Source organism: Arthrobotrys flagrans (genome assembly GCF_004000055.1).
Source record: "Arthrobotrys flagrans strain CBS H-5679 chromosome Unknown unitig_9, whole genome shotgun sequence".
Taxonomy (NCBI): Eukaryota; Fungi; Ascomycota; class Orbiliomycetes; order Orbiliales; family Orbiliaceae; genus Arthrobotrys; species Arthrobotrys flagrans.
In genome coordinates this window covers 1,123,189-1,145,841 of record NW_027137551.1, presented here as the reverse complement: position 1 = coordinate 1,145,841, position 22,653 = coordinate 1,123,189, and the positions used below count along the sequence as shown (strand labels likewise).

At 45.7% G+C, this 22,653-nt stretch overlaps 5 protein-coding genes across 5 annotated transcripts; 3 read left to right on the top strand and 2 right to left on the bottom strand.

Annotated features, from left to right (window-relative positions):
• Positions 1–581: 581 nt before the first annotated feature.
• On the bottom strand, positions 582–2,915 carry DFL_005696 (uncharacterized protein; the record flags this gene model as incomplete). Its single annotated transcript, XM_067634992.1, has 2 exons — positions 582–2,178; positions 2,248–2,915. 2 exons carry the CDS (start codon positions 2,913–2,915, stop codon positions 582–584), a joined length of 2,265 nt encoding a protein of 754 aa, XP_067489468.1.
• A 1,945-nt stretch (positions 2,916–4,860) lies between these two features.
• Positions 4,861–5,250, bottom strand: DFL_005695 (uncharacterized protein; the record flags this gene model as incomplete). Its single annotated transcript, XM_067634991.1, has 2 exons — positions 4,861–5,057; positions 5,163–5,250. 2 exons carry the CDS (start codon positions 5,248–5,250, stop codon positions 4,861–4,863), a joined length of 285 nt encoding a protein of 94 aa, XP_067489467.1.
• Positions 5,251–9,414: 4,164 nt separating this feature from the next.
• On the top strand, positions 9,415–11,200 carry DFL_005694 (uncharacterized protein; the record flags this gene model as incomplete). Its single annotated transcript, XM_067634990.1, has 2 exons — positions 9,415–9,730; positions 9,801–11,200. The coding sequence occupies 2 exons, from the start codon at positions 9,415–9,417 to the stop codon at positions 11,198–11,200; spliced, it is 1,716 nt and encodes a 571-aa protein (XP_067489466.1).
• A 1,379-nt stretch (positions 11,201–12,579) lies between these two features.
• Positions 12,580–14,297, top strand: DFL_005693 (uncharacterized protein; the record flags this gene model as incomplete). Its single annotated transcript, XM_067634989.1, has 7 exons — positions 12,580–12,817; positions 12,897–12,973; positions 13,039–13,107; positions 13,174–13,538; positions 13,590–13,722; positions 13,785–13,977; positions 14,053–14,297. 7 exons carry the CDS (start codon positions 12,580–12,582, stop codon positions 14,295–14,297), a joined length of 1,320 nt encoding a protein of 439 aa, XP_067489465.1.
• A 4,134-nt stretch (positions 14,298–18,431) lies between these two features.
• Positions 18,432–20,593, top strand: DFL_005692 (uncharacterized protein; the record flags this gene model as incomplete). Its single annotated transcript, XM_067634988.1, has 13 exons — positions 18,432–18,526; positions 18,585–18,650; positions 18,734–18,863; positions 19,045–19,097; positions 19,194–19,313; positions 19,381–19,624; positions 19,707–19,774; positions 19,861–19,940; positions 20,019–20,059; positions 20,124–20,148; positions 20,222–20,257; positions 20,319–20,443; positions 20,507–20,593. The coding sequence occupies 13 exons, from the start codon at positions 18,432–18,434 to the stop codon at positions 20,591–20,593; spliced, it is 1,170 nt and encodes a 389-aa protein (XP_067489464.1).
• Between the last annotated feature and the right edge of the window lie 2,060 nt (positions 20,594–22,653).

The following is a 22,653-nucleotide window of genomic DNA, read 5'->3' as shown; positions in this document are numbered from 1 at the left end:
TTTAGGCCCAGCCCAGTCTAGCATCGTGGCTTTCTTTTCGTGGTTTTCCTCGTTAACAGATAAGAAAGGGAAGAAGAAGGGAGGCAAAGCAAGGGGCAAGAAAATAGCAAGATAAAAGTAGCAACCAGAATATTTGCTAGATAGCCTCTTCAGAAAGGTCGAATAACCTTTCGTAAGAGTCAGAAATTGGGGTCGTGACGGAAAAACTTTGGAAAGAAGACGCATTTCTGTTCAAAGATTCGAAGTGCGGGGAAGGCAAAAGACCATGAACAAAATCGCAACTAGAAAAAGTTAGCTAAAAAAAATCGAACGACGAAGACGCAATCATTACAGAGAATCGATGCTCGCAAATGTTAGATATAGACAGTTCGAATAGAAGGAACCAGAGGTCATGAAGTTTTGTTTTTCGGATAACACCAGTAGATGAAAGAACCGGAGAAAGAAAAGTAGAAAGAAAGTTCTCAGATGCCCTGCAGTTGGGCCTTGAACAAGTTGAGATCACAACAATCGAGGATTACCATAATTCGTGAATCAATACTTTAAAAGAAGAAAAAGGAGTGACGTTTGTGTTTATGTTTGTGTTAAAAGAGATCCACATTAGCTGTAGTAAACGGGCCCTTGAGGTACCATGGGGACAGGGACCATTGGTGGGTAGTAGTACATCCCGTTTGCGTGGATGGCGCCGGGGACCTGACTATCTGCTGGTGGCGCAGCCGTTGGGGGAACCATCGCGACCGGCGGCATATATCCACCAGGGTAACCGCTAGGATAGAGTTGAGTAGAGTCATAGTAGTAAACTGTGCCATTCGATTCCTGAGCAATGGTTCCCATTGGTGGTGGGGGAGGACCCATGGGAGGACCGGGCATTTGAGTTTGTGGAGCGTATGGGATTGCGGCAGGCGAAGGGACATATGGGGGCGGGGGCCCTGGGGCTGGTGTGGCATGGGCTGAGCATGCATTGGTGGAGGTGGATACATGGCGTGTGGTGGAATTGGGTAATAGTAGCCTGCTGGCTGGGGATAAGCTGGTTGGAAGGGCCTTGCGTGGACAGCTTGGTCTGGGAGATGAGGAGTTGTGGAAGTCTGAGAAGGATAGGATGGAACGCGGTTATGTTGTTGATTGTAGTATCCTGGGGTTGGGACACCATCTGAGTAAGGCCCAGGAGTTGGGTAGTTGGTGTTTGCGAAGTTGTAGGTGACGGGGGTTTCGATATTTTCAACGTTCACTGTCTTCTGAGGCTTTGGTTGATGCATCGGGAGAGGAACATGGTGTCCTTGCTGGGCTTCCTTTTGTTCGATAGACTGTGCTTCCGATTCAACAATCACAGTCTCGTGTGGCACCGGGTGTGAGGCACCATCCGTTCCAGCCGTGGCTGGCATATGAACAAATCCTTCAGAGTGTGGCAGAATTGCATCCATTTGGCCAGCGACTGGTGGAACCGCAGGCAATCTGACAATGGGACGCATTGATACTGAGGGACTTGGGCCTCCAGCAGCGACAACAGGGATATTACCGAAGCTGATCGGTGGTCGACTAAAGTCCTGGTGGATAGATGAACGGCGTGACATTGCAACGGATGGAGCATGTGTGGAGGTACCGCCGTAGACACTTCCCGTTTGCATGCCGCCACGATAGCTACCTGCCAGAGAGCCTCGCCTTGGGGTAGGTCCAAGGCCTCCACCAACGATACCTCCACGGGTGAACCCAGAGCCACCTGGTCTCATTGCTCTTGGGATGAAAACAAAGCTTCGTGAGATAGCAGGATAGATATATCGCGGAAGAGAGTCAGGAAGAGAGATTCGGACCGGTTTGTCGCGTCGTAGGGGAGGTCGATGATACGGGAGCTTGGTATAAATTTTGACAGCAAAATCGTCAAAGACCTTGTTCTCTTTCATGCCAGGAAGAGAGACGCGAATTTGAACATTGCCTTTGTTGATAGTAGTATCGAAGAAACGGTTTGGAGGATGGTTGTTGTTATTGTTGAGAGACTTGTGAAGGGAAGAAGGTTGAGGTTGTTGCTGCTGTTGAGTAGCTGTAGCTGCCTCTGAAGCCTGGGGAGCTTGAGGAGCGGGTCTTTGCTCAGCTTGACGCTGAGCCCTCTGCTTCTCCTTCTCCTTCTCAGCAGCAACTATCTCATCGTGCATATCGTGCTTCCAGGCACCTCCAGAATCTGGGGAACTGATTATAGAAAACATCGTTAGCATCAATCCAAGAAGAATACCAGTAGTGATTCCAGTCAAAGCATACCTTGCAAAACTATTGAATCCATTCCGACCTCTGCCTCGGCCAAACGGCCTGAAGCCGTTGCCACCAGCAGATTCGGACCTATGATCGTGCATAAAGAAGGCACCCCGGTTGGGGACGAATGCAGGGTCTGCATCACGCTTCTTCCGATACTCCTCTGCCTCCCGTCTCTTCCTCTCCAGTGGCGTTTCGTGGACTGGAGTAGTCTGTGATGGGGTCTGGTCAGACGACTTGGAGGTCTCTGTCGTCGTCCGCCGTCCCCTAGACTTCTTATCTGACTGCTTCTTCCCAGAGCGTTCTGCAGTCGAACCTACAGGTCGACTTTCAGCCTCCTGCCCTGCCAGCTCATCAAAATCCACAGCTTCGGTATCGCCACCGGTCCTGATTCCATTCATCATGACGTGTGTATCCCCCCTTCCCTGCTCAACAACCGCTACCGTTGCCAACCCGTTCGCTCCAGGACGCTTTGTCGAGTCTTGGCCCGCAGCAGCCGTTTCATCGTCGCTATAGGTCTCCTCGCTCTCATTGTCGTCGTCGAATTCATCATCTGTGAATCCCGAGTCCTCCGAGATCGAGTCGTCTACTACCTCGCCACCCTCTTCACCAATCTCGGTTTCATCTTCGTCCCGGACGCGACGTCTAGAGAGACCGACTTCCTTTCTTCGAGGCATGTTTTCGGAGGGTGGAGGAAGGGAGGTGGTGAACGGGAGTGTGATGGTATCGTGGAAAATGCGCTGCTGGTCGTGAGGCTCTTAGGTTTCGAAAACCGTTTTCAAAACTGATCCCGAGAAAGTCGTGAACGCGAATACAAATAATACAAGGGACCCAGAATACGGTAAATTGGACGGTTGATGCGTATGGAGATGGATGGCAGACGAGGTGTCGTTCCTTCGTCTCGTCTGGTTGTTGGAAGTGGTCGTCTGAAAGAACTAAACTGAGGTGACTGTGACGAAACGAACATACAACCAGCAGGGCACAGCTGGGATGGTCGATATAAAAGAACAACCGTTACAAAGAACACCACAACGAAGAGAAGGATCCGGTCCGGTTATGTTGTTGGACTCCAGATTATACTATTGAAAGGTGCGAGTATTTTTTTCTCCTTTTTTTAAAAAAAGGATGTTGGAGATGGGGAGGAAATTGAATGGCGAGGATATGGCCAGCTAAACTCCACAGGTGCAGGATCCTGGCTAGTGCCGTGGATGAATAATAGTGAAAACGAGGACGATGATGTGGATATCGCCAGCAAACACTGCTGGTGCACCGATGGCCACCGTTTAAGCCTTTTTCCCGTCCCCGATGCCGATTGGATGCCACGGAGAACTGTGTCTGTATGGCCAGCTGTGGCTCAGCTAATGTCCGAAGTATATCCGGGATACCGTATACACGAAAAGGAAAAAATGGCACGAGCAATTGGGCTGAGAACGAAAAAGAGAATAAATGCGGTCACGGAAATCGAATCTGGCATGCAAAGGCTAAATTTCGTTATGGAAAGAAAATCTGATGGCAAAGGCAAATATTTAGCTTTGGAACGAAACAGGTACCAAACAAAACTGACTAGAAGGTTCTGCACCGTCTGCTTAACTGCAAGCTCCCAGCAATGCATACATAATGGGAAGCAGAGAATAACTAATGCCATGGGATATGATAGCTGGTGCTAATAAGGCCCGCAGTCTGTGACGAGATGACAAGGTCGCGACGATCTCCACGAGGCGACCCCAGGCCTAGTTCCGGGATGGGACGGGACATTATTCCGGAGGCGAGATCTCCTTCAAACGGCCCCAAGGGCCTGGCTTCATGCGACCCTGGGAGCTAAAGGGCGAAGGATTGTTCATGGAATCAAGTGTCATATTTGGTGCGGAAAACAGACATTTGTATCACGATGTTTTTCCGTTATCGATGGAATATGCAATGGAGATGTATTGGCATTCCATGCCGTTTTTTGACCATTCGAGGCGAGTCAGCACCGTTAACTCGAAATCGCGGCCATGGTTCACCCATACAATTCTGTCTCCAACCACAACCTTTAACCTAAACCAAACACAAGTTGGGTTTTCAATTCAGTAACGCGACACGAAGTGCTGCATCTTGATACGGCATTGTGATTTCGTTTCGCAGAATGCGCCGCCGAAATATGGTTGTTTCGAAGACGCCTCTTTGGACCCTAGTCCGATGGTGGGACTCGAGTCTGTATTTGAAACAAACAGTTAAAAGTACACAGTCCAGCACAGCATCTCACATCCAAATCGATATACTGGTTTCTTTCTAATACTTTCGAACGGTTGGATCGATAAAGCCATAATTGATAACGAGAATTAAGCACAGAGCAGTCCCATAAATTTTATAAACCAACCTCTACAGCACAAAGCCAGCTGTTCAATACAATGCAATGCTTTCAATCAAAAGCAAAAAATTATAAAATTATAAAATTATAAAAAAATAACAATAATAAATATTCTACGTATCGCTAAAATCAATTGGAAACAGCAATCTTTATCATCCATAGCATCCCTGTCACATATATGTACCAAACCGTATCCCCAAAGATTTAAATAAAAAAATGCGCTTTTAATAACGAAATGACCCACACCGCCGCATAGTATCAACATTTCGAACTTATTTGCCTGGTGCTGCCGTCCCGGTTTCGCGAGCTTCCGACGCCCACTGCCCCAACCCGATCTGGCCACTCTTCAGTTGTACCATCGGTGGTGGACTTCTAAATGTTTGTGTATAAAGTGACTGGACAGTAGCGACGGCGCCGAGGGCATCAGTGACAGTTACCCAAACTGTTGTTGCTGGCGGAGCCACTGGGGCTATGTCGTTATGAAAAAGACGGTTGTCAGCCGGGCAAAGTTTCAAGTATGCCTGCTATAACAGTGCGAAGGAACGCATTTTCAGATGGCAAACTCGGAACTTACGCAAAACACCACCGCCAGCAGCAGCCTGTGCTACCGTTAACGACGGCAGGAAAGAGACAGCTGTAAAGAGGAGGATCGAAGTCTTCATGGCTTTTGAAAGTTCTGCCCACGTTTTCGGAATTCTGTATTACTGCTGACTCCTTTAGACTTCAAACGCAAGGTTTCTAGCCACACCGGACAGCGCCTTGGAGCTAAATAAACAACAAGTTGTGGTCCTAAAAGGAAATGGTTTGGTTCTTCGTATTTGCTTTTATATCCCTTAGCAAATTCTAGACCGATATCTAATTTGTGCCGTCCGTGGTATACGGTACACCGAGCTCGGACCGAGTGTTTGTAGGCGGGATGAAAGTCCAATGCTGGTGCCTCAAACACCCACTGTCGGAAGGCAAACTTCGACTGATAAGAATCGATCCCAGGCGTCCGTTAAACTCAATATAAAGGTATACCCGTTGCTCTGTTGTCGTAGTGGAGTAACTCGCAATCGAAGATTTCAGAAAATGGTATCGGGATGCACGAAAGAAGTGATTGTAGATGGAAACATTCGAAAGTCTTTGGTCAAGTTTCTGAGGTTACATCAAAAACGATAGCATATGAAGTTCAAATTTAGCAAATGGCATCAGGAGAGGCTGGATTGGCTAGCTTCATGCGGCCTAGACTGCCCAGGATCTTGGGCACACTGATGTCACTCGACCGCCCCATGATGATTGCTTGACGGGACAATTGCTTGAGAAACGCCGACGAGGAAAGAAATACACGGGACTGTACATATATGAAACACGGCCACAAGGGATATGGAATTCCTTTTGAAGATATCGCGTTTTAATTTTTGATTCCATCCAGTTTCTGGGACCTCTGAGCGGGACCCCGCATTACACAAGAAGTGTTGGCCAGTCGCTGTGCGCGCGTGCGCATTTTTTGGTTGTAATTCCAACAGGCAGCATTACTCTACTGAACTGTAAGGCCGGTTTGGGACCACGTTCACCGCATTTCGAACTGGTTCGGCGATCCAGAAAGTCTTCCTAATTTTCTAATTTAACATGATATATCAATACATCTTGCACAATTAATATGTGTAGATGTATACGGTCAAAAATTCGCATAACCGCGATATCCTAATTCCCACCGCCTACAGTATCCGAATGATCACTACCCGCACCTAGAGAAAAGAGTAGGCTATGTTCAGGCCTACCAACCGGCGAGTTTCTAGTAATCGGCTATACATACTTAATTTAGCCTACAAGCGACTTGGGTACGTCTACATGTAGTTGCGATATTGCATAGGAAATCAATTGCATATTCATTAACTCGTTTGCAGATCAATCGAATTCACAAATTTCTGAGTTCCGGTACACTGGTCTCGCAATTTTTATTTGACTATCGAATTCCACCAATATGGAAACGCGATTACTCAATCGTAATCATGGATGAGATGAAACGCTCGATCTCCTAACTATCAGGAAGTTCTATGCGAAGGCATTTTGCGGGGAAGACAGGATACCCTACACCTCGCGACCCCTTCATGTCATTTTAATCGAGACATGCATATAAGATATGCGAGAAACAAAGTTTCGTGTAGCGGATAACCATCCTTCAATGTTAAGGCTACCTCAGTTGATCAGGTCCAAAGCATTGGTAATTGAAAAGGAGGTCTCTAGTTTGACAGTAATGAGACTTAGCTTAGCCAGACGATGAAGGAAAGTGGCATCGTGAATGCCAGGGTTGCGAATTCATGAACCTCGTGGGTTTTGGGACAGGCTTAAGATATCCCGTGATTGGAAGGTGATTTTGAGAAACGATTGGATCGATTGAGATTAAATGAGATTTTAGATAATCATAATCAGCTTGCAAGGGCAAAGTGGCGATCTTATAAATTTATAAGATTGATTCAGCTGAGTTCAAACGGGGTTAAAGAATCGTAGGATTTGAATCCTAAGATTAGTTCCATCGATGGTCATCTAGAACCGGAGTTTGATTTCTAAGACAGGAGCTTAATCTGGAGTGCAAGTTAACAACTAGTTGTGTCCATACACCCGATGTTCTGGGTCAACGATGTGCTATATCTTCTCTAGGAGATGTATTTCAAAAAATCTCGAGCATCATTAAATGAAAGATCTAAGTTAACTTTCGGCTAGTTGGGTTCTAGGTATATTCACGTATGTATAGATGATATGTAACATCAATATCTAATTTGTACGTACACATGCCCCCACTTTCGGTTTTCCAGCTTCTACGGTTATCTAGCTACCAATTCAGAAGTAGTAGAATTTATATGCGTCGACAGTATCCTCAAAATAACACGCTCTATGGCCGCGTGGGATATACCCAGCCGGCAACTAACGTCGATTTCGATACATGCGGGATTTGCAATGCAGCTGCAGGTGACGTGTGGGCAAACATATAATTCCAGGCTTTTATTGATCTCCACTCATCATATATGCACACCACGTTGCTATTTTCCGGACTTCCCGTTCTAGCGAGAAGGCTCCTTGCATATGCACGTGGCATCTACAAGGCGAGAACTAAACTTGGTGCGGAATAATTGTCGGGAAATCTCCGGGCTGTGTCGTTGAAAAAATTGAAAAAAAAAATTTATTCGCGCACGTGTGGATTCGAGGTTAGGAGCGGTCTATAGAGCACGCGTGCTTTGAAGGCTGGAGTAACGCCAGTTGGGGATAGTTCAAATGTCATGATCCCGTTTGACATCCGCAATGCAATGCAAGATATAGGCTCCAACTTTTTCAGGACCTTGTACTACGGCTCTTATTCTCGAAACCTCATAGGCCTATGGAACCGGGCTAGCCACAACTCTAAATGCTAATGTCAACAAAGTAGTGCTAGATTTGAATCTATCACCCACACCGAGGCTTTAAATTCTATTGCTGGGTGCCGCTTTGATAAGGAAACCGAATTCTTGGTTCGGAACGCTACAAGGCGTGGTTTCGAGGTCTTGGTATTAAAAAATGTCTCCCAGTTCCTAGCCTTGGCTTCACATTATCAGTTTGAATCTCCCCGCTTTTTCTAACGTCACCATAGCCTGTCGTGATGGTGTTTTCACTCAACCAGAGTTCGCACGAATGAGGGTGACAAGCCTCGTACCGCCAAGCGAAATTGGTTTCCACAGCTTCCATTTATCTCGAAATGTTAGGCACAGTCGGGGTAGTTACTTCTACGGAAGGTCCGAAATAGTAAACTCAACCGAGAAAGAAGCTGATTCTTCACATGCCGGGATTTTTCCAGATGTTGGCTGTAGATGTCTCAAACTTAGCTTTCGGTTGACATTCGACTACCAGGATAAGGCTGGGGTATCCCGGGCACTTTAACTATCTTGACGAGGCCGATTGAGAAACCCAGTAAGTTATCGGCCAACGATGCACGCCTGCCCGACTCGTCTGCAAAAAAAGTGATGTCGCCAGGCATCAACATGAGGAATAGTCCCATTAAGGAGGACCCTGAAGGTATCGTGCCTCATCTTTGTTGTCGTTTTAACGTTTTAGGGTCCGTTTTAGGGTCCGTTTTAGCTTACTGAAGAAAATAAGGGAAGGCTGATCCCACCAAACTCCCCGACTATTACCTACGTACACAGAGAAATAAATTGATGTACCGACATTTGTGGGTGCAGAAGCCTTTCGAAGTCACAATGAAAATATTGGCATCGGCTTAACAGCTCACAATTAGCAATTGATTCAGAGATCGAGCATGGACGTATCCACAGATCCTCGGTTCCATATTCTGGCTACCTACCTCACCCAGCACATATTCCTTGCTATCAATCTAGATCTATACAGATCGTCGGGTGACTTTTGAAAGATGTGGATATTCTCGCGGCCTCACTCGTCTCAATGAAGAACTTCGATTGGTCATTGCGGTTTTAACCTTAAGAACCAGGGTGAGCACCATATCCTAGTGCCCGATAAGAGTGGGGTATCAAATAATTCCTTCCCTTTTCATCAATCATTTACCTTTCCAAGTCCGAGCTATCCATATCGATTACCTGATCCCGCTGCCACCTAGTAAAGCTCCAATACGTGCGCCAGTTTAATTGCATGTTTCCGCAAGTGTACTTCCCCTGGTGGCTAAAGATGCACGAGACTCGTGAGGGGGTTCTAAACCCGCTAAAGGCGTATCGATCGTCGAGAAGTATAAGACGGTAAGATGCTCTACATCGGTCATCGATTTTTATTACAACTATATCATTCCATCTTCAGCTATCATAGAATACTCTTGAGCATTTATATACACAAGAGACTCAATCATGGTTGCCTCGGCACTCCTTTCCACTGTCTTGTCCGTGGGGCTGTTAGGACTTCAGGCTTCTGCCGGTCCTATCACTAGCCCTCAGGGTACAGTCACACCTCTTCTACCTATCCGAGAAGATGACTTGTCGCCTGGGACATTCAAGCTCAACAATGTTCAGAAGAGGGCTGTTGAAGACTCTATGGACGATGCAATTGAGTTGTTACCTATTAACGAAGACGATTTGATTCCTCCCCACTTGAGAAAGAGATTGGATGACCTCTCGAGGTTGGACCTTAAGGAAAACGTCAGAATGATTTACGGCGGCGTTGTCTGTAAGTATCATGATTTGTTAGGCTTTTTACATTATCGAGGTCGTGACTAATAAATTATCTACTCGAATAGCAAAATCTCAAATTTATATGGCCAACATGACCCTATACCAACCTGATGATGGCCACCCGTTAATCATGATGGAAAAATTCGATGGCCTTCTCAAGGAAGTCTATTGCGGTACTCAGAGCATCACCCTAGACTTCCAGCACAAGGATGCTATGGACTATGCCATCAAAACCTGGGATTGGGTCAACCAGGACTCTGAAGATTATTTCTTCCTGATTGCCAACCACCCAGGTTGTGGTGAGGAAGCCCAACGAAACCCGTACAAAGTCACGAAGGTCAAGTATGACCAGGAGAAATTCCAAACTGTTCTCAACACCGAAGCTATCGAATGGAATACCCTGGCTAGTGACTTCGACATCAGCCTTGGAAGTGCAAATCTCTCGAAGCGTGTTAGTAAGCGTGGACTTAAGAGTGCTGATATCACAAAACGAGGATTCTTCGACATCTTCACCAACTTCGATTTCGGAAAATCCGTCTACTGGGATCTTACTGTCGGCGACAAGACCACCCGAAAGACTATAATGTCCGAACCCTTCCACAGCTACGGCAAAATCGATATTAACTGTGTTGGCTGCCGCCTGTCTGGTGGACTTCAGGTCACCGGTTACATCAAAGTCGTCAAGTTCGCCGTTTCGGAACTTTACATTGGTGCCAAACCTAAGAACCTTCAGGGAACAGTAGCGCTCGAAGCCATCCTCCGTGCGGCCATCCCTCCCGGCCTGCTTAGAGTCGACGCAACACTCTTCTCTTTGGGAATCCCTGGACTAAGCATCCCCAAGATCTTCCTTCTTGGACCATCTCTCCAGTATGAAGTCGGAGCGGGCTTCAGTACTGAAGGCCTCGGTAACTTCACCGTCGGCGCTACTGCAACTATCCCTGATAACGCTGCTTTGTACGCTGACCTCTTGGATCTTTCTAAATCCGAGGCAAATGGATTCGAAGGAACAACTATCGACCCTTTCATCGGTCTCAACGGCATTAGCGTCACTGCTTCCGCAATGGCCTACTCTAAGCCTATCGTTGCCTTCGGTGTCAAAGTTCTCGATAAGATCGGTGTTGAATGTGCCCTTGAACTCAGCCTACCCATGCTCGATGCCAATCTCAAGGCTGGCTTTAACAAGGAAGGCTTCTGCCCGGACGATGCGAAGCCGGATAACGGAGCCATTACTACTGGTGTCAGGGCATCATCCGCTGCAACCATTGACCTATGGTTCAAGGCTGGAAAGTATAGCGGAATCCCCAACATCCTACCAAGCTTCAACAAAAAGCTTTGGGGTGCTAGATGGCCGATTGGAGAGGTTTGCTTCCCAATTCCATTCAGCAATCCCGGCCCAGTTATTCCTGACGAGCCGATCCCGAACCGCCTAGCCGGTACCATCGATGCCCCAGTTGAGAATATTTAATTCTGTTAACTCTGCCCACTTTAATCGTGGCGCGAGCTGAAGGTCCAAAAGTTGCTGTCGTTTAATTTTTCTTTGTCATTTTTATACCCAGGGTACATTTCGGTTTGGTTTTATCGGGAGGGAATCTGTTTTTATATTGGGATCTTACAAAATACCCTGCTTTGCACGCATTTAATAGGTCTCGACGGGTAGGAATACCCAGATCTTCTTGGACATACACATCTACCTTAAATACCCTTTCTTTGCCTGGTGGTTTTGATCGTTAATTGTTAATACCCACAGTTTTTACATGTATATATCTTATAGACGCATTTCTTTGCTAAAGCCTGCGATTTGCTGTTGACACCAATAAAGCCTAGTAGGTTGTGAGTTGAGTATGTGGTATTTTGAACTAAGTTTGAACCAATACGGATGTATCTTTTCGAGGCTATACTTACGCCTTTGGTAGACTACTCTGACCCTTCGGTATGCGGGCAGTGCTGTCTTGTTTTCTAAACTTCCGTCTGAATGAGCCTTCGTATTCTTCGCTAAAAGTCTTCCCCAACAGAAGGCGTAAATTAGATTCTTGTCTGTGCATGGTGGCGGACATTTATTACCCCAGTTTAAATGACCTCACCACCAGCCGGGGTAATTTCAGTGAATTGGGCAGGTTGGCCAAAGAAACATTTGCAACCCACAGGATTCCTTTCCTGGTTCGCATGGTAGGAAAAGATTTCAGGATATCGAGACGAGACGCCTCGAAAACTTGACCTCCAGAGTGCGCAGACTGTTGGAGGAACCGGTACCTGACGCCAATGTAGCCTGTCATATCCGTTCTGCGGCGAGGCTACATGCCTACCCGATGACGATGCAACAATGGTCGGTCTTGGTTTTGGCTTGGTATCATGAATCCAAGCGAATAGGAAATGAAGAATTCCATGCCCAGATGGCTATTTCTGGTCAATTGCTTGGATTGCATGTTTCCCCTTCCCGCAACTGTCCGCGAAGCTTTGTTTATTGCCCTCTTCCACTCGCTCTTACATACCTCCGCCCTCGCTCTCTCTTCTTCTTCCCCAGAAGTCCATCTCCTCCGCAGTCTTTTGTAATATTGTCGTTTGTGGTCGTCGATACTATTTTCGTAGTCGCTCTCTGCCCCGTTGGATTGGAAGAACAAGAGCGAAGGACGCGTTTTCCAACACACTCATTCGCAACACATTTCTGGTCGATAGAGCCTTATAGACGTCTAAACGTCTCTCCGGATTTCAAGAAGATCTAACTTCTCGCTCCCACGCTTATATACACCCTACGGGCACCTGAAGGATTCTTCCTACCTATATTATAATCAGTAGTCATTAATTGCTTGTCCTTACTCACTTGCTCCAATCAATCAACCTGTCAAAATGCTTTTCTCTACATTAGCCGGTTTAGCTACCCTTGCAACTTCTGCAGCTGCAGCACTCACTCCAATCACGATCCGTGGAAATGCGTTCTACTCTGGAAATAGTCGTTTCTATATCCGTGGTGTCGATTACCAGCCCGGAGGGGCATCAGACCCAAAGGACCCTCTAGCGGATCCTGCGATCTGTGGTCGCGACATTCCGGCTTTCAAAGAGCTCGGGCTGAACGCCGTTCGTGTCTGTACGTATTTTATATCAAAATCGAGATTAGATGTGGTTTGTCCTTTGATATATGGACGTTGGTGCTGACCTTTGAATAGACATTATAGACAGTGCAGCGGATCATGACGAGTGCATGAAGATGCTCGACGATGCTGGTATCTACCTCATTTTAGATGTAAGCACGACTCCTATTATAATTCGCCTGTGGATAAGGATCGTTAACAAGTGTTTGACATCTAGGTCAATACACCCAGGCACTCTATCACCCGTGATGACCCCGCCATCTCCTACAACGAAGTTTACTTGCAGGTAAATACCCCTCCTACGCGCCTAGGTATATCATGTATAATATAGTAGCTAATAATCCACTATTAGCATGTCTTCGGAACAATGGACGTCATGAGCAAATACTCCAACTTGATGGCCTACTTCGCCGGCAATGAGGTCGTTAACAACGAAACCAATACATACGCCGCCACATACGTCAAGGCTACAATTCGTGATATGAAGGCTTACCAAAAGGCTCACAACTTGCGAGCTATCCCTATTGGGTACTCCGCCGCAGATGTCGCTCAAAACCGTCAGCTTATCGCCGAGTACATGAACTCTGGACCGGATGCCGAGCGTGTCGACTTCCACGCCTTCAACGATTACTCTTGGTGTGGTTCTGCTAGTTCATTCCTGATTTCTGGGTATGATCAGAAGGTTAAGAATTATACCGGATATGGTATTCCTGCTTTGTATGGCTTCCTATCCCTGATTGCTGCTTCGAGCTGTTAACAAAATTGTAGCTTGTCCGAATTTGGCTGCAACGAGGTTCGTCCAAGAACCTTCACTGAAATCGAATCGATTTACCACACCAATATGACGGGAGTCTTCAGTGGTGGTCTCGTATACGAATGGACTCAGGAAGAAAATAACTTCGTAAGTTTCCATTCGTTTCCTTTCAATAACACGTTTCTCGCTAACAGAAATGTACAATAAAGGGCCTTGTCCAAGTTTCCAGGGATCTCGAGGCAATCGAACCTCTCATCGATTATGAAAATCTAAAGGAAATGTACGAAAAGGTTTCAAACCCATCCGGAGACGGCGGCGCTACTCTTACTTCGGGCGAACCCTCCGAGTGTCCATCCCGCATCCCCGGTGTCTGGGACGCTGAGTGCAGCCTTCCAGCCATGCGTAAGTACCAATATTAGTGCAGATATGCATACCTTGGAGCTTGGGAACTCTTCTAACCGAACTATCTTTATTTAGCCCGCAGAGCAGAGGGTTACCTCACAAACGGCGCCGGTGAACCCCTCGGTCTTGACGGTCCAAGCAACCAATGGAGCGGTCCCGCCCCTCCACCCAGCGAAACCGAAACCGGAGGGCCAGCCGAAGCTACCACTACATCGCCAAATGCTGCCCCCGGAATCATTCCATCCCTGAACTTTGTGGCAATTGGATCTATCACTTCGATAGTGATTGCTGGCCTCTTGGGTGGAGCTGCTCTTTTGTAAAGAAAAAAATTTATTTCTTTATTAGATGCACGTTTTGATATGCATATTCAACGAATATGCACCAAACCAAAGAAAAGGAACGAGAATTAAGTGAAAATCAATTCATTAAACCTTTGTAGTAAACCTCTAGCCCTCTTTACCCGCCTTCGCATTCTGCTTTGTATTTTCAAGGAACCTTTTTTTTTTTCCCTTAAGTTTTTCAGCCTTCTTTGTACTCCTTTTTGATGGGACCCTACGTTTTGACGATAAACAGTTTTTTTTTTTTCCCTGGGAATATATTTTAAGGCAAGCCATCTTTTAAAATCCGGAGAGGTTCGGGGTATTAATAACCGTAAGGGCATGAGACGCATATACTCCCAGATGCTCGACTGAGGCTTCGGAGTCTCTCATACCGAATGTATAATATACCCTTAATTGTGATGTTTTTCTCGTAGATATGCAGCTACTAGTATACTCGGTGCCCATGGCTTGCAGCTTTATGCAACGGAGTTTATACCTGTATGCGATTATAGATATAAATATGTGCTTATCTAACAAGAATTATTTGGTCCCATGGATCGACCTACTAGTACGGATTGCAAGGAGCTTTAATATCTTGCATAGAAGGAAGCCAAAGAATGTAACATCGATATGACGGGTTAGAGTGCCAGATATTTTATGCACGAGCGAAGTATTTTTTTTTTTCTCTATACGACGCCCGATCGGCATGGTGAGCTGGCAGTTGAAAGGCATTAGCTTTATTGTTTATTCGTAAGGCTATATTACCATTTTCGTTATTTTTGTTTATGCATTGCATGCCGCACAAGGTAGACCATTTCGTCCCGTCTTCAATCGGGTAGGAGTTCCTGAGTTGAATGGTTCCGAAAAGAAGGTAAGTACAACATATGCGTGACCTTTTGAAGGCGCAAAGGACGGGTCGCATGGGTGGACGAAATAGGGAATTGAAGTGACGGTAGGAGGATAGTGGGGTGGTAAAGAAAAAAAATTTCCATCTTGACTTGATATACTTGATCTTGGATAGATTCGATCGCGTATCGGCACCAGGGTTATGCGGGCTCCAGGAGGCTGGGGTCAGATATCTAATTATTGCTAGCCTGGCCCTATACCTGCAGGTGTGGATTGTATGAAATCAACCCAACGCTCAAAATGCAACATCAATTGCTGCAGAGTCTATGTTGAGAGGGCTCGGGAAAGCGATGTTAGGAGCTCTATAGTCGTAGAGGTGGTGAGCTGGGCATGCATGATGCTCCAGTGAGCACAATATGATATCTTTTGCGAACAAGAATTTCGAATTCAGGCGAGCCTGAAAGGGTTTGAAAATGCAACAATATGCAGAAGCACCGGTTCGGGGAAAATTCCGATTTGCTAAAAGTAGTCGCCGTATCGATTAATTATATTAATTCGACCCGGTATTAAGATCGATACTTCAGGATATGAAAGCTATCAGGTGGTAATTACGCCACTGCGTACCGATTCGCTAGTTTTCTTGGTTGATGTTGAAGTGATCGATTGATATCCCCTGGTTAAGGTTAGATATTTTTGCGAATTTGTGTTTAGCTGTAGTGTAGTGGAACCATTTTGAAACTTGTTAGACATTACGACGGCCAATAAGGCCTGCCTCTATGCAATAGGATTGATAGGTGAATGATAGTCTGAAGCCTGAGAGATCATGCTCGTGAAGCAAAGATGATTACCAATTGCTAGTCAGAAGAATTTCGGACCCCATGGGCCTAGACCACCTCAAGCTCTACCACTACGCCACAACCAAAGTTGTCCGAGTCTCTTCTGTGTGGACTGGCCATGTATAGTCGTGTGGAGCAGAAGAGCCCTTCCGAATTCTAGTGGAGGACTCGGACTTAATAGAGGTATGCGAGCTCGCGAGGATAGCAACGAAAGAAAGAGTGGGGAATAGAGTTTACCATCACACAACCAAATGACACTCGCGCGAGCTGCTATAGCGAGTAAGATTGTGTCAAGGTAAGAGCAAAACCCACATTACCTTATACCTCAACGAAAACCTAAAAGCTACTGGATGACGTCAATTTGGAGGACAATAGCCCGTCCAGAACGGTCTATAGGATCAAAACTATGGAAACGCCCATTCTCTGACATCGTGATATTATGCAAGATATCTTTTCTTTAGCACCCGAAACATCAGGTCTAAGCTTAATAGTCAATCTGTATTATTATCTGAATTTAGACTGATAGAAAGACCAATATCTGCCGAGGCACCGCCCAACAAAACCTAGAAATAGGAAAAAGTCTTTTTCCACAAAGTATTCACGAGTAAGGGCCAAATATTATTTCATTTGGTTTGCAAATCATCTCCAGATGCAAGTGAATGCTATCCCTTGGGAATATATGGAGTGGCGGTGCGGGAGATCTTCGGGGCGGTCGTGATCAGACGCCTAGGACTAGATAAACTTTTCCACATCTAATTAATCTTCGATTAGGTTCTGTTTAATACGTAAAATTTTTAACATTTGGATCGAACCAATTAAATCAATGGAAAAAGAGGAGGTTGAGATATAGTAGCTTCGTTATGACAATCTCTAAGGATTGTGATTGTAGCATTTTCAAAACTAACCATGAATTTGTGTTTGCTAAACAGAGGCTAGAAGCAAACTATAGAACGATAGTACCCATATTTTATGATTGCAGGTCTAGAATGGGACCTGGAAACTCCTACGTGTACTATCTAGGACTCATGCCTACTGAAACTAAGATCGGATTTCGATCACAATTCTATTAAAACGGTTGACTAAACTGAAGAATACTAGTCGAATCCTACCATCATCTTGGAGATGCCTCCCGCAGCTTACAAGGGAATGGAGATCGTTTACTAGTGCCAACGGCTTGGTAACATTTTAAATCCGAGTTCAAGTTTAATGGCTAACCGAGCCCTCGTTCGACCAAACTGTTGTAATTGCGACCTAAAATGCGTTGCCCCATCGGCGCAAACGGAAATCTTCAATTCATCTAAGTCAGTTTCAGGCCTTCGAATTGCCATTTTAGGGAACAAGGTTACTGTAAGAGGTATGATTAGACTATAGGGACTAGTCGTAGCTACGACACCCTACCCACTTTACCTCTTGAACTTTAGCTTCCCAGTGGCAATTATAAACCGTTTTCAGAACCTGTAACATTGAAAACGGCGAACTTAATGCTTTAACTTTGGTAGGGCTATGGTTTCTTGAACTTACCGAAGTCTTGGTTCGCTCCCCTAAGAGTTCTCCTGGATGAACGGCAAAATTCCGTTATGAGGCCTGTGCAGATAGACGGTTAAGACGTCGTATACGGGCGGATTCCATACAAATTTCTCTGCCTAATTATGGCACATACGAGACTAAGCTTCACTACTTTCCATCCTCGCCGCCTCAGAGTTCATGGTCTTTGGTGCCCCAGGAGTAAAAGCAGCACCGATTACCCCCGCGATGGAACCAGTTATCGAAGAACCTGTATCGAATGTGGCCAGTACAGCCGCAGGCGGCCCCGAGCTTGTGGAAAGAGCAGCAAAGGGCTGATTTGTTTAAGGTCTGCATTGTGGTCAGCATCAATTTGGAGCGTGTCCTGTCATGTTATCAGTTAAGATACTATACATATAAAAGTCAAATGATCACATTTATCATTATATATACTTTCACTGATTCATGATTATTTCTCGACGATCGACTGAAATTGTACACTTGAGTGCATTTAAAAGTGGTAAAATATGCGTTGCCTGGGTTGAACGTCGAAGTCCGAACGGCCTTAAATGGTCTCGTTAGTCTTAATAGCTGGTCTTGGTACTTACGTGTACCCGGATCTCGACAGGCAAAAGTGCCTTAACCCAATGCAGTTTATAATATCAAAGTCGAGAGTGCGCACGTGTGTTGCTGACAGGAATTACGAATGCCCGGAGGCGGATACCAAAATTAGTCCGCTTAAGTCCCGTTACCTCCGATTTAATTCCCCCATATCCAGATCCAAAAACCCTTTTAAGTCGCAAACCGCGATTGAATCTCTCGCTGGCTTACTCAAGACCCCTCAGTAAAAATAACTACTGGCAATTCGACTACAGCTAACGGCTGAATGGTTGGTAGACGGTTTTTCCACGCATTCAAGTCTTGCTTCAAAGGTTCGCGTACAGTCAGAATGGCATCGAGTGCCGGCATTTTGGTATCTGCCAAATCTGGGCTTCCCGTGCCCGAGGACACTAAAGAGAAGAAGCACCATTTGCCAAATGGAAGGTACTAGCGACCTACTCTCTCCCTCAAACCAATAGAGCTAGCTAACCACCGTCGATAGATTTGCGAACCCTTGGCCTTCGTGGCACGATATCGACCGGGTTGCAGTTGGAAAATGGGCTATAACGTACATATGCATAACCCTTCCTTACCTTTCCTGTTTTCTTTAGGGGTAACCTGGATTCAAAAACTGATACTTATCTATATCAGGGGGTTCTTGGGAAACCAGTGGCCGAAGGTAGAACCAGGGATGGTCTCTGTTGTAAAGCCACAGTTCGAAGAGAGTAGGACAGACGTAAAAGATTTAAGGGCTACCTGGTTGGGTCATGCGTGTTTCCTGGTAAGTAATTACCTAGATCAAACCTAGTTCTAGTCGTAGGTGTGATTGGAGTGTTCAGAGCTGCTTGATGCTCTATGTTGTTTTCAAAAATACGTAGAGTATCAAGTATATGCATATTATACGCAGGTATACGCAAGGTAACCGCGCATTTGCTAAACTTTCATGTGTTAAAATTATACAGGTAGAATTTCCAGGAGGGTTCCGAGCTCTCTTCGACCCTGTGTTTTGTCAGAGGTTTGTGTAACCTTTCGTTTCTCGTGCTACTATCAAACTATAAATTCGAACATGGATTTCTGATATATTGCGACGAATATCGTGTTGGTGCTTTAGATGCTCACCAGTTCAATTTATGGGCCCTGCGCGATATACCAAGGTCCCATGCGAGATCGAGGATATGCCGATTGTGGATGCTGTTATCATCAGCCATGCACACTACGATCACCTTGATGTGTAAGTTGGAATGGCATTTCCAAACATCGAATCTAAGCAGTTTGAACTAACGTCGTATAACTTGAAGCACATCCGTAAAACGAATACATGCCAAATTCCCCAATGCCCATTTTTTCGTACCTCTCGGAAATCATAAATGGTTCAAGAGCCTCGGCATTGATAACTGCACTGAGCAAGACTGGTGGCAAGATACGGAAATAAACATTGAGGTGAAGGCGAAGGAAACAGCGACAGACGGTGAAACCACATCGTCTGTGAGTGCGACGATATCAAACTTTCCTTGCCAGCATACTGCTGGAAGAACGCTGACGGTACGACTTGTGCTGGCCCTCTTGTTTCGGGCTTTATAGATCTAGGCATGTGCCCCGCGACTGACATAGTATGAAACCTTAGGATCTAAACTCGACGTTGTGGAGCAGTTGGGGTGTAACAAGCGGAGGGAAGAGTGTCTTCTTTGCTGGGTACGTAAGATAGGCGCTTTATGATTGATTGTCCTTGGAGTGTAAGTTTCAGACAGTTAGGCATCTGATTCTAACGGCTTGTGCAGTGACACTGGATATCGTGCGGTTCCACAGGTTGCCGAAGGCGAAGACGACTACGGCGAGAAATACCAGGACCTCCCTCATTGTAAGTGATCTTGAATGCAGTGTGCTGCCTCTTTCGATCTAGAAAACGGAAATGATCATCTAACATAGATTCCTCTAGGTCCTGCCTTCAAACAAATTGGTGATTTGAGGGGCCCCTTCGTAAGTTCTAGGAATCTCTCACGCAGTACTACCAGCGATCTTGCTAACAAGATAATGGCGTAAGGACTTGGGAATGATACCCATTGGCGGTATGCAACTCTTGTCACAACTTTGTGGAAATCTTTTTGAGCAAAATTGCTAATATTACTTACCTGACTACAGCATATAGCCCAAGGCATTTCATGAGTCCAATGCATGGTACGAGATACTACTGTCCGTGATATGATATCATACTGCAAAACTAACAATCCCGCCATAGCAAATCCATACGATTCTGTAAATATATTCGTTGACACCAAGTGCAAGAAGGCGCTCGGTATGCATTGGGGAACCTGGGTACTTACGAATGAACCTATTCTCGAACCACCGCAGAAGCTGCGAGACGTAAGTCCCCAACATCACGCTTACACAGATCGTCCCTCCGCTGATTGTTCTTCTATTATTCAGGCTTTGAAATGGAAAGGTATTCCTGAAGTTGGTGTATTTGATGTCGTGGCAACAGGAGAGAGCAGAGTTTTTACCGATGAAGCTTAAACATAATAAGATATCTGGTGTCTCGATTCTCCTATCTGAGACAGTAATACAGGACACGGCGTCTAAGGGGTAGCGAATATTTTCAGATTTTCTTGATTCATACATAGATCGTTATAATTTCAAACATTACACATTTCTTATTTGAATAATCTAATATAACCCATCTTTACTTTGCCACCGTTCACCAGCTAATGGGATCATTAATACCTTGGATGGACAACCTGCAGGCCGTTAATTAACCGCGCCTCCCGATAAAATTTTTTTGACAGCACATCAACTTCGCCATCTGACTCAAGAGTCACACCGAATTTTATATTTCCTGTTGCACTTTTGAGCCTCTTCATGCACGACATCCATATTCTCAGGCCGGCCTTAGCTCCTAGCCTCCTCCAATCGTAACCCACCGGCTCAATTGAGCTCAAGTAAACATTCTTCTCAACAAAGAATAGCGCCCGTGTTCACCTTCTGGGAAGCTAAAGCAAGATCGACTGCTTTTTCTTACAAGGCAAGGTCAAGAAAACGTGGTGCCGGTGAAGGTGCATGCAGGGTGGAGCTATAAATACAAATGCCCAATCATGTGCCAACAGGAGGAGTTTCTGCGATCCAGTTGGAAGTGCAGTCTGCCCACCGTAGCGCACCGCCCTTTTTCTCGCAGGAGTTTTATGAGCGATGGGCCAATAAGCAAGAGAAAGAAGATATGCAGGTCACGGCTTGATGTTTTTCCCCATTTCCATGCTGACGTCGAAGGTCCCGTGAAACTGGGGCGGCGGCGGCAGGCTTTAGCATTAGGTTTCCGCTGTTGTGCAGGAAGCCTTTAAGCTTTTTTTCCCTTCACGATATAAGTTATAGTGATACAATCCGATGGTGTTGTTGCTTGTTAGAATCTGAAATGCAACAAATGCGGGTTATGAACTTTCACGTGTGTTTGTAACTCCGTGAATTTGCCGTTCGACGCCCCTGTTCGCATTGTTGAGATCTTGGAGCCCAGGATAAAATCCTTAGATTTCGAGCCGTTCGCCTCCCGGCATCTAGCTTAGCCTTCATACCGGTGATCCCAGAGCAGGGGAGGGGGAAGAGTTTTCCTTTCGTTCTTCTTCTCCCTTGACGTGAATCTTACTGTTCCGATGAGATAGAGAAGCGTTTCAGACTGGGATTTCACGGACAGGCGGCGAGGGAAGTTCCTCGTTGTTCCGTAAAGACACATGGTCTTCCCCGTGAACCTGGAATGACAAGACCTGATCTTTGTCTTGATGGTTTTCCTTTTTCTTCGTTCTCAACGTTAATGTGCAGTGATAGGAAAAGATTAGCCCGTGAATTTTAGGTAAAGTCCCAGTTTTATGCATAAACGGGAAGGAAAATACCCTCGAGCTAGAAAAAGGAAAAAAGGTTAAGACGGGAAAAAAAATTAAAAAAAATGAAAATTTGTTCTCCAATTGTATCTGTTCTCCCAATATCTTCTGTTGGATACCTTCGGGACCTTCTACAGAGCAATACGTCACAATGCTTCTACTACGGTTCGGTATGGTCGTATTCGAATATTTTCGAGCCGTCTCCACCAGGCGGTTTTTGTCCGAGCCGATTACAAGTAAGTAATCAAAGACGGCACAGCTAGCTCTATATCAGCCCTCTCGGTAATATTGTAGATAGGTAGTAGATGTATCAAAAAAATCGTTATCAAATCCTCTGGATTGAAGCTTGCATCCAGCTAAAAGGTGATTGTACGAGCCCGAATGGTCATCTGCATACATATATTTCACTGCAATGCACTGAAAAGAGGAAATCGATGAGATGCGAGGCCCGACCCCTTCAGAGGTTCCCAAAATATTACTTCTCCATTCCCTCGTCTCTTTTTTTTTTCCTCAATAAAGCTATTTCAGGTTAATGCAGGACAGAGGTACGTCTATGGGCGGTGTATTTTTCCCAGACAAACCCGAGCAGGGTTGGATGGGTACTAAAGGAAAAAAAGGGCAGAACCAACCCGGAGAACCAAACAAACCTCGCATCTTGAAAGATTGTACCGTCGACGAAAGTGAAATACGAAAAAATCACTCGTCGGCTGG